Genomic DNA, 13,710 nt, shown 5'->3' with positions numbered 1-13,710 from the left:
GCGGGTTGGACGCCTCCCCCCGTCAGTCACGGCCGCGGCCGCGCCCCGCCGCCGGCGCCTGCGGCCCGCGCCGCCCGCTCCGTTGGTGGAACGAGGCGCCGCTCAAGGCCGGGGCGGACCCGCCGCCGCCGCCATTGGCGGCCCGGCCTTGCCACTCAGCGCCGCCGGGGCGTGGGCGGCGGCGGCGCTGGGCCGGGGGGAGCCGCGAGGCCGGGAGCGGGGTAGGCTGCGCCCGTACTTAAGCGGGCTGCCCGAGCCGCTGACGTCTTTCGAATTGGAGACGGGCTGCCCCCTCCCGCCCCGGGCTCCCGCGGACACGGCCGGGAACGGAGGTGAGTGCCGCCACCGGCGACCCGCGCTGTCCGTCTGCTTACCGTGCCTGCGGCGGGCCGCCGCTTCCCCCGCCGGGGGAGGGAGGGCTCGCTCGCCCCTCGCCGCGGGCTGGGGGAGCCCTGCTTGGCCGGGAGACGGCGCGGGGGGCCCGGCGGCGGGCTGCGGCGGGGTCCGGCGGGGTCCGGACACCGCTTTCTGGCGGCAGGTGGTGCTGAGGAAAGGCTGCGCGCGCCGGCCGGAGGCCGTTGGGCACCGGCGGCCGTTGGGGCGACGGCCGTTACCCGCGCGAGGCGGCGAGGGGCACCGGTGGCGGCAGGAGGGGGGAAGGGGGTGCGGGGCTCCTCCGGTCCCCCGCCGCCCGTGGGGGAAGGCGGGGGCTGGGTGGTGGGCGCCGGGGCGATACTGGCGCCGACCGGCCCCGTGGCGGCCTGCCCGCCTCCTCTACACCTGACCTGCCCCCCAGCCCTCTTCTGGAGGCTGAGGCGGGTGAGGCAGCCCAGCGGTGCCGAGCGTCCGGACCGCCGGCTGCCTCCTCCCGCCCCCCGCTTGTCCCGCTGTAATTGCAATAAAAAACGTAGGATTTTTACACGGCCTCCACTCCAGGGTTTAAGGTTTAATAAGCTGGTCTGTATTGCAGCATAATTAGCAACGTTGCATGTATGTATGCATTTAAAAAACCCAAACATTTTTCAATGGGAGGGAGCCCTACAGAAAAATATCCTGATGGTTTATGAACTGAAAAAGCCCTGGGGTTAAAGAGTGCTAGCAACAAATGCATTTCTCTGTAGTACAGTTTACAACTGTTAATGTGTTAAAGCATAGTTAAGAACTGTGGAATAGACAAGCCTTTGGTTGTGGTCGGGCTCAGACCTGTAATCTGAAAGCAGGAAGGGAAGCCTGTGCATGTGCAAGAACTGGGGGGAAAGCTCGCTTCCTGCTCAACTGCTCATTCAATCGCACAGCAGCATTGCGGTGTGACCTGCCTGCCCTTCTAGCTGATAGTGTTTCAAATTCCGAAGTACTTCGGAGAGGGGGAGAGCGCAACACGCTCAGGGGCTATCAGACCTTTTTGGTAGTACTAAGTATATTTAAACATTTGCCTACTCTGAACTAAGCAGCTTCATGAGAACCTGAACTGCCTGCTCATTAAGGAGGTGTTTCATGTATTGTGTGCATTGTTCCTTAAACTGGGTACGGTTGCAGACTCTTGGAGTGTAATCAAACTGAAAATGTTAATTGCAGTTTGTATAATGAACACTGACACATCCTAGGACTCACGAATGTCCTTTCAGAGAGGAAGGCTGAAGTCAATCTCATACTGTACACCTTGAGGCGTGTCTGCGTAAGTGGTGCTCGCACCTCTAGTATCAATAAATGGACTTATAGACACAAACAAACCTCTAAAAATGTTGTGTCTGTGGTACTGACTTCAATGAAGCATTGTGATATGCTGCTCTTGTTTTTCTTCTTCTTTTCCCTCCCTTCCTTGAACTCTGGGATGATGCTGTTTTCCTACATGCTTGCGTTTCCATTTGAATTAGAATTGCTTGATCAAAAGTCTTTGCACCCAGAGAAAAGCAAACATTTGCCTAGCTGGTGAAGTTAACTTAAACGCTGGATAGTTCTCAAAGGAAGGTGGAAAGGTTTTCTGATGCTGTTCTGTAAAAGGCCCATTTGCAGGAAACTATCATGCTTGATGTGTTTTTTGCATTCCACCAGGAGAATATACTTGCACAGGATGTAAAATCTAAAGCTTATTCACTTGGAATAGCTTATTCTTATCCAAAGAAGAACCTTCATCTAAACATTGTTCTCTGTCACTGAGCTAAGAGCGGTATTAAATTTTTTGTTTGTTTGCTGATATCGAACAAAACTGGCTTTTTACTGCAGACTTGAAGTTATCAATCTCTAATGTGAACAGAAACAGGTTTACATTTAGAATTAGCAGCATTGTCTTTAGGGAAAAAAAATAAAAATGAGATCAAGCAAGGTTGTTCTTTCACAGCTTCCTTCATCAGCTGTACTTTAATTTTCTGCGAAGAGCTCTCTTCCTCAGTCCTGTGTTTCTGCTTGCATTGGCCCAAACAGTTGTCTGGCCAACATTAATTTATTTTTGGTTAGATTTAGTATTTGTTTGAAAAATACCTGCATGGCCATATGTGTGCCAGAGGCAATGTATGGGAAGTAGTAAAGGGAATGAGGGTCTGCTGTTCATCTTGATGTCATCATCTTGGATCAGTGTAGGTTCTTGGCACTGAACTTTGTGTGTCTCAAGCTTACAGCTCCTGGAGTCAGTGTCAGACTACTAAACTGGTGAAAAATGGGATTCAACCTGTCATACACAGTGTAAATGGGTCTGGTCCCTCCTTATGGTGAAGCCATTTCTTTTTCTGTTAAAAATCTGATACAGCCATGCAGGAGGTGTTTGGGCACTTGTTAGACCTGGGAAAACTCAGTGAAGACACAGATGTGATACAGCTAAGGAGTAGGCACAAATCTGGAAATGTTTACTTGTACATTGCTCCCCCGCACTGTTAATTGAAGTGTCTAGAGTGTTGGCTGTGAACAGCTTCTATGGAGCTGTTTCTCCTAGACACTGTCACTTCCTCAATGATATGAGAGGCTGGTATGAGAGTCACCACAGTGGCTCTGTTCTCTGCAGGAATTTATCAGGGAGTAAGCAGTCTTGGTGACAGGCTAAACTTGCCTGAGTTGTCTTGCCGTTAGTGCTTTTGAAATAACATTTTGCAAAAGAAGTTCGGTGGTGGTGTTTTGTTTTTTCTTTTTTTTTAAAGACAACTGAACTGTGTGCATTACTGGAAGACCTTTATTAATGTTGTAGTTCAGATTTCAGTTACTATTAAAAGTAAATACTTAACCTGTTTCTTTTCTGTTTCTAGCCAAGGTACAAGTGTCTGTCTAGAATGTCCAGGCGTGTACAACAGCTTAGAGACCATGATATAAATCCATGTGTAGTGGTAAGGTGATCAAATGGGATTTCTGTTTCAATATTAACTAATGCAATTTCTAGAGGATTATTTTTTATGACTATCACTCTTGCATTGGCATTTTGCATAAAAAGTTTCTTAAAGAATCTGAAGATGGGAAAAGCTGAAAATCATCCATTGTAGTAAGTGTGAAATGACAACCAGTAATTCCTCATAAATAGGAGTAATACAACTGATGGCAATCTCTTCAATTTTCTGTCCTTAAAACCAGAGCCTGAAATCCTGGTTAGACAAGCTTGGTTGATTAAGTCTTTTGTGGGTTATACCAAGCATCCTTGTAAACAACTCTTCTGTGGACTCTATCCTTACTATTTAAAGAGTACTAATGTCTGTTATCTCTAAATGAAGTCACTGCTTGGAATTACTGATTATCCTTTGATAGATGTTTCTCTGCTTTCTTTGATAGTAATCTCTCATCTGAGAAGCTGTGTCCTATCTTCATAGATATTCTGGGACTTGTTAAAATTTTTAGACACTGAATACAGTAGCTTCCCTCAGCTCTTAAGTATGCTTTCCATATTAAAGGAAACAGATGCCTCTAGAAAATGCATGGATGACAACAACTATAACAAGAATATGTGTACTGCTTATTTTTTGAAGTACAAAAGCTGCAGAAAATTCTGGGTAAGCACAGTAGATTTCCTCAGTTTTACTCCATGCTTTGCTTTAAGTACGTTACTTCTGACACATTGCTTTCTGAACTCTTCAGGCTTAGCTAGTGCTGACTGCTGCTGGTTTTACAGTGACTTAGAGGCCTAGGTAGTCTCAGTGTGTATTGCTAGAAGACTTAAGCAGGTGCACATCAAAGTACTTCACTTGGTTCTCCTCAGTTAGCCCTCTTAGATTGTGAGTGAGTGTTCTTGCAGTACCTGATATGTTTTCCTCTGAATTTGAGTCAGATATTTGTGTTTTAAATGGATATAATGAAAAAATTCTGAGGTAATATAACTTCATCTAGTTTTCCATTGGTTTGGGTCATGTTTACTTTAACCTAAGATGAAGCTTAGGAAGACTTCATTCTTACTTGGTGGTGTCCTTATTTCCTTCTCTCTTGTGGTAGAAAAGCATGATGAGGAACTATGTGCAGTTAAACTGTTCTCTGCCATTTTCTTTCCTTATGCCAGAGTAGTAAAGAGTCTTTTAGCTTAGCCTTTAAATACTTGTACAAACTAACAACAAACTGTTTACAGACAATTGCACATTAGTCTGATGTAGTGTGATGGGAATACCATAATTTTGCTGCCTTCTGAAGCAGCAAGGTAAACTATTGGGTACCTTCAATTAATACTAGTACATTTAGTTTTCAGCTAATCAGACTTAAGACAGTCTGATTCTTGATATATAAAGAGTACTTCTATTTAAGAATCTTATTCATTTGGAGCTCAGAGGCAGAGACTTCTGAGAAATCTGTGTTCTCATGATCACTTTCCTTTTATTTTCAGCATGATGTTATGATGCAAAGGAGAAGAAATGGTGTGAAACCAGAGATGCCCTCAGCAGAAGAGAGAAAGAAAATGTTGGAATCAATGGGGAAGCCTTACTGACTAGAAACTTGCATTGGTTGACTGTTTTCCTGTACACAGAAGACTTAGCAGCAAGTTTTCCTTTTATCAGCTGGACTTTATGGTTGCCACATCTTGGATTAAAATAAGTTCTTAAACTTTGAAATGTCTGAGCTTTCTAGGATAGAATGTTTTGGTTTTATTCATACTCCTTGTCATGGACACTTGGCAGCTCACTGGAAGACATGGGTATCAACACAGCTTATGTCTAGACACTTTGGAAGTGGAAACTAACTTGCTGTGAAATGCTAAATATAAAATTAATGGGACTTGCAGAAAGTCTTTTTAAAAAAAGAGGGGGCTGGTGAGTGTTCCAGTGTGGTTCTAAGTATGGAGCAGGTTGAGAGACTGGTATGTGCAACATGTTTCTTGTATCCAGCTATTCTGCCTTAATAGTCTAGATTTATCATGTGTGATCCTATCGCTACTTTCACACGAGTTGTATTCTGTGTCCCTGGTTTAAATAAGACTGCTCATGAACTAAAATCCCAAACACAACAAGCTTGTCGTTAGGTCTGCCACTGCACTCATCGGTGACGGCAGAAACTTGCAATAAATCATATCCATAAGCTTTGTTACAAGGTTAGAGAGGGTGATGAAGATAGAACTGAACTCCTCGGGTCTGAACTGAGTAGTACTTTCTGTGGATAGTAAATAGATACTTTGCTGGCAGGGAGGCAGGAGGGCTTGTAGACATGTAAACATATACTCTGAGTGACATGGCAGGTTTAACTATAGTACATCTATCTAAGACTCTCTGGACAGCTGGAGCCCTGGGTTTGGAAATGCTTACTCATACAAGACTACAAAGCTCAGTTTGAACAGGTAGTCTGATCTTAAGATTGATTCCTTAACTAAATTGAACAACTAATAAGTGTAGATGGGTTGCTGTCTAGTGGAAACACTATTTTCTTACCTCTAGTACTTTCTAGTGTCCCAGCTTAAAAGCTTGCACCCTGTGGTAGAACAGAAAAACCACTGTCATGAGCTCAAGTTCCATGTGAAATCCTTTAGGACTTACTGTGATGAAGTTGGCAGACCTCTGGCTGACCTCATAGAGGATGGTATAAAAGTGTTGTCTCTCTATTTAGACTGTTTTGGAAAGACTTCATGGCTTCCTGTTCCTCCTTCTGTCTGGCTTGTCTTGTTTCTTTCCACTGGAGGCCTATTTCTATGCTTAGTGGGATTTTTATGCTGTTTCTGCCTTCCCCCTTGTTATTTGACCTGACTAGTAACTAATGGAGATCTGCTTTTACTCCTCCTCTTGGTCTGGTCTCCCTATACATCTGATTTTTTGAAATGGATTGATCATACCCTTTCTGTTCCTGGAATGGGTGTGTAACTCTCTGCCTTTTGAGTATGTAGTTCTCTAAGCATAGCTGTGCAGCCTCCGAGCCATGTCACAAGCTCTCTAGTCAGTTCCTAGCAAGGAAAATAGACCTTCTTCAATCAAGATTGGATTCTGTATTTTAAATCAGTTTCTCTGCACTTCAAATTTTGCTGACATTTTTCTTTTTTTTTTTTGGTGTGTGGAACAGAGAAGAAACTTTCATTATAGATTGAAAGGTTCTTCCTTGCTCACTCCCTCCTTCCTCCAGTACCCTCCTACATATTATCTTTCCTTTTTTTGCCCATTTGGCACCAATTCTTTTTTTACTGATTCAAGCATTTTGTCTGTTCTCATTTCAACTTTTTATTTAGTAGCGTTATTCTGTCTCTGATTCAATGATGTAGTCCTGCAATGACTTTCTAATACAGTTCCTCTGGAAGGTCTTGTGTTCTCTGCTCTCTCTAAGTGAGAGGAGCGGTCCCTGCTTTCATTAGTCAAACTTAGCCATAACGCCTCCTTGTTGGCCATGCCTCAATTTCATCTTGTTCATCTGCAGTTTTTGGGGAGCTGATTGACGCCTTTTCCTCAGGGCTATGTCTCTCTGGATTTTTCTGGTTTTGCTGCCTTGCTCATCTAAGGGCACCTTCTCTTCCACTTGGCACAAGTTTGTCATTTGGCACTTCTGCTGTATCTTTGGGCATGTTCTTTGCTCCTGTGGCTCTGGCTACTGTCCTAGAGTTTGCTATTTCCATGTTGCTGTGCTCTGTGTTCTGAGCTTACATTAAAATCTATGCTATGTTTTAGTTCTATGCAAGAAAAATGGTTTCTCATCTTGATGTGATTGTGCTGATTCTTCCTTGTGTAAGCTCAAGTTCCTTAGTCATATCATTTATCCTAGGTTTTCCTTTCACATTTTCTTTGAGTGTAGAAATGCCCTTTCTTCTAGGTTAACTGTTGCATTTACATTTTTTCCTGCCAATATTTACTTGGAAAGTTTCCACTGTTTTTGTTTTCTTTCTTTTAAAGGATGATTGACTTATCTTTAGGCTTTAATAGATACCCTGTACTGCTTTGCAGAGTGTTTGTAAAGAACTAGTACTGGACTTCAGAAAGGCAGAAAAGGAGATGCATTCCCTGCTTTCAAGTATCAAACAATGCAAGAATGTGGGATCACAGAACAGGTTAAGGCACATGTAATGCAAGTACAGTATTCTAATATTACACTTTCTGATCATCAGTGGACACACATGGTAAGCTCCCTGCAGGTGTTACAATGAAACGGAGTTTAGTGAAGAACTGAGGGCAATTTAAGCAGTGACTTTGTGGATTTAATTCGGGTAATCAGTCATCTGTTGTAGAGTGCCACTTATTCCTTTATTTCTATTGCGTATGCCTTTATAGTTATGTTAAAGAACATAACTTTATGAAAAATCTTTGAAAACAAGAAGTTTTCTTCCTCATGTCATAATGCCTTTCAAGAGTAATCCATTAGCAAAGTCTTGAGTTTTCATCATTTTTCCCCCCCACTGAAGGTTGCTGTTCCTGCTTTCACTACTGAAGCTCAGGAGTGGTAAGTTACCATAGTTAACACATAGGCTTTTATGTGTGAAATGGTTGAGCTTTTCCCATTAATTTTTGTAGTGTGATTAACTGTCTTTGTGAGCCAAAGATAATGGTCTTTTCCTCATATCTGAGAGCTTATATTCCACGCTTCACTGAAACACTGAGGAAAGCTATGGCCTGCCAGTCTTCTGGGCAGAAATAAACTGAGTTGAATTCTTAGTTTTGTTAAAGCATGCTCCTGTGTACTAACCCAGAAAACATAACACAATGGACCAATATAATTCATTCAGAAGCAGGGAAAAGACCTGTGGGTTTTGTTTAATAGGTATAATTCTTCATTTTGCTTGTGGTACAAGGAACAAATCTGGATAGTGGCATTAATGTTTCTTAAGTTTTGTTTGACAGCTGGATGGTGCTGTTGCACAACAGACTGAAAACAGAATCACTCCACCCACTGCTGGCTCTTTCAAGCTTTTTTTAGCCTCTTCCCACAGAGATGGTAGAACTCATGCAGGAGAAAGGGAAAATCGGTGCTGTTGCTACACTGTAAGCAGGAGGACAAGAGTCTAAATCACTGCTGGAGAATAGGAGTTTTTTTGCAGCCTGAGAAGCTTTGGAATATGGTCCTTGAAAGAGTATTTTTTCACTGTGGTCATCTGATCAGATCTGAGCACTGAGCAGCAGCTACAGGTGCTCTGCCAGGCCCAGCTGAACATCCACACTCCTACCTGTACACTTTCACCATCTTACCTTTCCCATTACCCTACAGTGCAAGGCCTCTATGGCTTGAACTTTTCTGCTGCTGCAATTGGGATGAGTCTGGGCTCTTGAAGGTGTTAGAATAAAGTCATCTAGCTCTAGAGTCCTGAAAACTTCTTTGGGTTTAACAGCTAAAGCTTTGAAAAGCAGGGAGTTGGATGTGCTGCAGCTCTGAATCTTTTTTTCATGGTTTTCTCCTAAAAAACCCTTGCACTTGTGTGACCAAGGCATGCATATAGGGGAGGTTTTCCTAGAACTTCTGCAGAACAGATAGGATGAACGTGGAGTATACAATGTTACTCTGCTCTAATGCCTTTGGAGGCAGCACTCAACTTACGCTAAAGGTATCTGCATCTTTAAAGTCAGTCTTCCAAAATAGCTATGAAAAAAGTAATTGTGAAAAAAGTTTGGAAAAATAATACACTATTGCAGGCTTTTATTCTCTTAGAAGAATTTGAGGCAACTAGAAGAAATAGTTCCATAAGAATTAAATTAGTAAAAAGTAAAACAAGCATAGTACTTCAGAATATTTTTACTTTTTGTTGCTGCCTATTTGATAGAAAAAAAGAGGGAAGTACTGCATTTATACTGACTAAATGCAGTGAGTCATAAAATAAAACCTTAGTATGTTTTTCTACATAGGATATCATGTATGTACTAGGACTCATCAAATTTTGAATGAGTAACTTCTGTCCATCCTTTAGGTTTCTGTCTTGATGCTTCCTCTCTCAAAATCCTTTTCTAAGGATTTTCAGTTTTAAGGTCTTCAATGTAATGATCTTCAAACCACACCTGATTACCTCCTTTTGACAATTGAGCTGCTAGACTGAATGCAGCAACTTGAAATTCCTTGGCAACTTGCCTGTCTCCCTTCAGCATCCCTTTCAATAAGCTCAACGTCTTGTCTTCCTCACACTGATGCTTTATTCTGCCCTGTGGACACCATTCTCCTATTACATTATTTTTTCGTTTTTTTTTTTTGCCTCAGGTACAATACTGTTTCATCTCCTGATTTCTATATTACTTTCCTGCTTTTATTAATTAGACTGCTTCCCACCGTGTCTTGGAACTTGGTGATTGCCATCTGTGCCTGAGGTTCAAAGTTCATCTTGGAGGTTTCATGCTACGGCTTTATCCTTCCTAATTGCCTTTGCCTAATCATCTCTTTCACAAGCTAATTTCCATTAGCTCTGACTGGTATATCTTCCCTGCTTATATATACATTATACAACTGACTATTTTTTTCCTAAATGTCTGGGTTTTTTACAACACTCTCTTGCCCTTCAACCCAAAAATGCACTTCTGCAGCTTGTGATTGCCTGTGATTTAAAAAAAAAAGCTACTCTAGCAGCATGTTCTTAGACTACCTGTGTATCTATATAAAATGCTAATTAGCTAGCTAGTGAAAGCATCTCCCTTATTTTTTTAAAGTTCTGGTAGTCCTTTTGCAAAAAAGCTTTCCAGTCTCACTTGTATGGTGGTGAATCATGTTTAGTTCAGGCTGTCAGCTCCTTGAGCAGCAGCCTGCCAGTTCTTACTAGCCTGTAGAAAACTGTACACAGCTGTGACATTGGAGAAACAGTAAAAGTAATACTGAAGTTGCTTAGGCTGAGAACTGCAAGAGATTTTCATGTCTTTCAGATGCTGAAGTAATGTGGCAGATGGCCTAATTATGAGTTCTTTCCCTAGAAAATCTCTTCTGAGGAAAGACGTGAAGGCCATTTAATATGAAATGCTTATTATGAAATGCTGATGCTATCTATGGGAGCAATTCCTTAACTTAGTACATAATATCTAACAATCAGACAGGTTAGGTGGCATGGCTCTTCCATCAATAGGACAGGGGTTTCTTTTGGTAGTTTTTTTTTAAAGCTGATGGAATTTTCATTGCCAGTGAAGCTAGGCATGAATGTATTTTTTCTAAGAATGTTCTTTTAATTTTGAGAATTGTTTTCTGTATCTAGGCTTTCCCCCCTTTTGCAAAGTAAACTAATTGTATTTGCATAATATTTGCATTAACTTCTAGGGCTGTTATACCTTAAAGGATTATTCATATTCACAGCCTCCCTATTGTAGGAACTGCATGGTTTTTTGCAGCATTTAGTTTGAGCAGATTCTGTCTGGATCCCCAACCCTAATCTATTTAAATCCATCTGGAGCTCTTCAACAACCTGCTGTTTGTTTTGAAACTCAAGTATTAATTGGTGGTGAATTAGGTTTTGCATTGCATGATTCTTCCAATTGTTATTCTCTTAAAAACCCCACTACTCTTGGGCTACCTCTTTACCTATTTTACTTTGATAAACAGCTATGCACTGCAGTCACTTCCTGATATTTATGTAACTCTGGCAGAACACAGACTTGAAACAAAAATGAAAATTGCTCAATCCTTGCTATTTTCATTAACATTGTTTTCATTTTCAGTTTCAAAACCACCTTACCTCCTCTTTCATATTTCTTCTGCATCACATCAGTGGATACAAGCTATGAGCCACCTTTTGAAGCTGCTATGTAACACACATTTTATGTTCATACCAAACTTATTTTACCTGGAAAACCTTTTTACCTTTTTATGGTAAACATTACCACAAATATTGCCTTCTGTTTGAGTTTTCTCTCTGTACTGCATATTTCATTCTCTTCTAGCAGAGAAGTTGTCTTATGTATCTAACATCCTCAGTGGAACAGAAATGCATGCATCTTTGACTACATGTTCTTTATGTTTTATCTTTCACTGCTCAATATTTTAACCTTCTTCAATGTACTTTGTATTTTTTTTTCTTAAAGGTTTTTTAATCTAGCCTTTGCTTCTGGAAAAGGTGCCGTTACATTCCTGTACTTCACCTTAACCATGCCATGTTTGGTTTGTTTTGGTTTTTAACAGCATGTGACTGTTGCCTGGCACAAAACCTATCCTTTGTGCCAGGAAATATCAATGCTATCTGTTGTCCTGTAAAATAAGAATAATCACCCTTAGTCATTACAACATGCCATTTAATGTGTGCTATGGATCAGTAGACTTAAAGTAACAAATCAACAAAACAATTTTTTTAAAAAAGCAATGTTCTCTTAAATTTAACTGTTACTGTAAGGGATGAAAATGAGATTTAACTACTTTTACTGAAAAGCAGTTGAATATGAATGCTGGATGATTTTTAAAAGCTGCAAACTATAAGTTTGGGAACTCTGTGGGTCGGGTCAGATTTTTGTTGTATATGCATACAACAATATTGAATTAGCGTCTGTGAAAATGGAAAACAATTATGATGTGTAATGATAAGATTATGCTTGAGATAGAAGAGGTGCTCAATATACACTAAAGCAATTCACAGCTGTAAGACAAAGACTAATAGAAATAGGGGAGCATCAGCTCAAGCTTGCGAACACTTACAAGCCTGTGAAGAATCTAAACACTTTTCGTTGATAAGATTGCAATTCTTTTTTCAAAAAAGATTTCTCAGTGTTTTCACAGAAATAGCCTGCTGGTAATATCTTTTATTGTGCCACATGTGAATCTCAATTTTTCTTGCCTTGAAATGTGGACCTCTGAGCAGTCCTTGGCTCTAGAGTTGCACGCAACTGTTGAAGTGATCAGCGAATGTGGTTGCATGTGAAAAGTAGGGTGACAGTACTTTGGTATTTTCTCCTGATTTGTTAAATAGTGGAATTGAATGAAGTTGCTGCACTGGAATATGTTACAATGCAGTGCTTGCTGTGATGCATGAGTAACATAAGGATTCAATGAAGATAAAGAGATAGGTGCTGAAGTAGGGTGTAGGCTATGAATCTGCCATATCCTGCAATATCAGTCTTCAGTGCTTTGGCTCTAAGTTTCCTAATGGTGAATGGGATTCAGACTTGTTACTGATGGTCTAAGAAATGCTGTGTTTTAGCATGCTTCTACTTGACAGGTAAACAAAAGCAGTTCCTTAAGTGATGGTTTAAGATCCTGGCCTAGTCCTATACAGGATGGAAGAACCACTTTGACTCTCAAATTTAAAATGTTAGAGCCCTAAGGGTCTGTTCACCTGTTGGTTGTTTCTGTGCTCAGACTGCTAGAGCCTGTGGGTGCCAAACACTTTGATATCACAGGTCCTGGTGCTCCATGTTCTTCTTGGCAGCGCTGACGGACTGGGTGTCCCCACCTCTGCACTGCTGGGATTTAGGGAATAAACATTTCACTCTCTCATCCCTGGGGAATGATTTTGAAGTCTACTAGTGTGGGGGTGAGCAGAAGGGAATTTATTTTTCTGCAGGGTTACTTGATGGTCATTACTTTTAGTGGTTCCCTTCAGCAAGTGCCATCCAAGTCCCTTGTTCCTGCCCTCCAGCTGGTGCCTCTGTGATCCCCACTGTAATGCTGGTGCAGGGCTCCAGCCTGGGGAATGTATCCAGCCACAAAAATAGCAAAGGGAAAATGGTGAGAAAGGGAAGACCAGTGCTTTTCAGCCCAGCTGGACTCCTGGGCACCTCACTGTGCAGCTGTGGCCACACTTGTGCCCCTAGACTGGAAGGGACAAGGCAGGGTGTCTGGGTGAGCAGCACAAGATGGAGCAAATGCTGAAGCTGCAGCTGCTATCACAGATCAAACAAGGCTTTTTGGGCTTGGGGTATTCAAAGCTGGGAGTACACGAGGGCTGTGATTCTTGAGGTGGCAGGTAACTAAAAGCAGATAAAACCTAGGAGGAGCCACTATTTCGTAGCATCTCCAGCCAGGCAGTTTAAATAGTCGTCTTGACAGTGTGCCCATCCTACATGTGATCACATAGCAATTAAGTGCTGCAAGCATGCACGTATGAGAAAAGCACTGAAAAGGCTCACTGGCAGGTTTTACCTACCTGTGCTTTAAAAGCAGTTTTCAGGTTTCTGCCCTTTATGTTTTAATGTCCAAAACCCTGAGAATCAATTGTGTTACTTTCACACCTCAGTCCTTCTAGTCTTGCTGTGGGACAAGAAGAGTTCACAAAATACTTTGGTTTTCTGTGGTGTAGAAAAATTGCCAGCCAGGAGTTGGCAGAGAGCATCAGTATCTCTGTCTCCTATGGTTGGCAGCTGCAGGAGATGAGCCTGCCTGAGGAGCTGCTGTAAAGTGGCTGTTTGTGAATAGCCAGCCACAAATTGTGTCAGGGAAATCTCATTCTCGGTTTGACCTAAA

General features: G+C 42.0%; 1 protein-coding gene across 1 annotated transcript; it reads left to right on the top strand.

The window, feature by feature from the left end:
• Positions 1 to 95: 95 nt before the first annotated feature.
• On the top strand, positions 96 to 13,349 carry CHCHD7 (coiled-coil-helix-coiled-coil-helix domain containing 7). Its single transcript, XM_075744069.1, has 4 exons — positions 96 to 332; positions 3,239 to 3,311; positions 3,867 to 3,965; positions 4,784 to 13,349. The coding sequence occupies exons 2-4, from the start codon at positions 3,258 to 3,260 to the stop codon at positions 4,883 to 4,885; spliced, it is 255 nt and encodes an 84-aa protein (XP_075600184.1). The 5' UTR covers positions 96 to 332; positions 3,239 to 3,257; the 3' UTR covers positions 4,886 to 13,349.
• Positions 13,350 to 13,710: the final 361 nt, after the last annotated feature.

The sequence above is a fragment of the Balearica regulorum genome, chromosome 2 (assembly GCF_011004875.1).
Source record: "Balearica regulorum gibbericeps isolate bBalReg1 chromosome 2, bBalReg1.pri, whole genome shotgun sequence".
Taxonomy (NCBI): domain Eukaryota; kingdom Metazoa; phylum Chordata; class Aves; order Gruiformes; family Gruidae; genus Balearica; species Balearica regulorum.
This window is presented reverse-complemented; position numbering and strand designations above follow the sequence as displayed.

Bases quoted from the DNA above. Each gene is read 5' to 3' on its own strand.
- CHCHD7 (XM_075744069.1), top strand. From the start codon at position 3,258: ATGTCCAGGCGTGTACAACAGCTTAGAGACCATGATATAAATCCATGT. The intron at 3,312-3,866 runs GTAAGGTGATCA...TCCATATTAAAG, and splicing joins ATATAAATCCATGTGTAGTG to GAAACAGATGCCTCTAGAAA. The intron at 3,966-4,783 runs GTAAGCACAGTA...TTTTATTTTCAG, and splicing joins AAAGCTGCAGAAAATTCTGG to CATGATGTTATGATGCAAAG.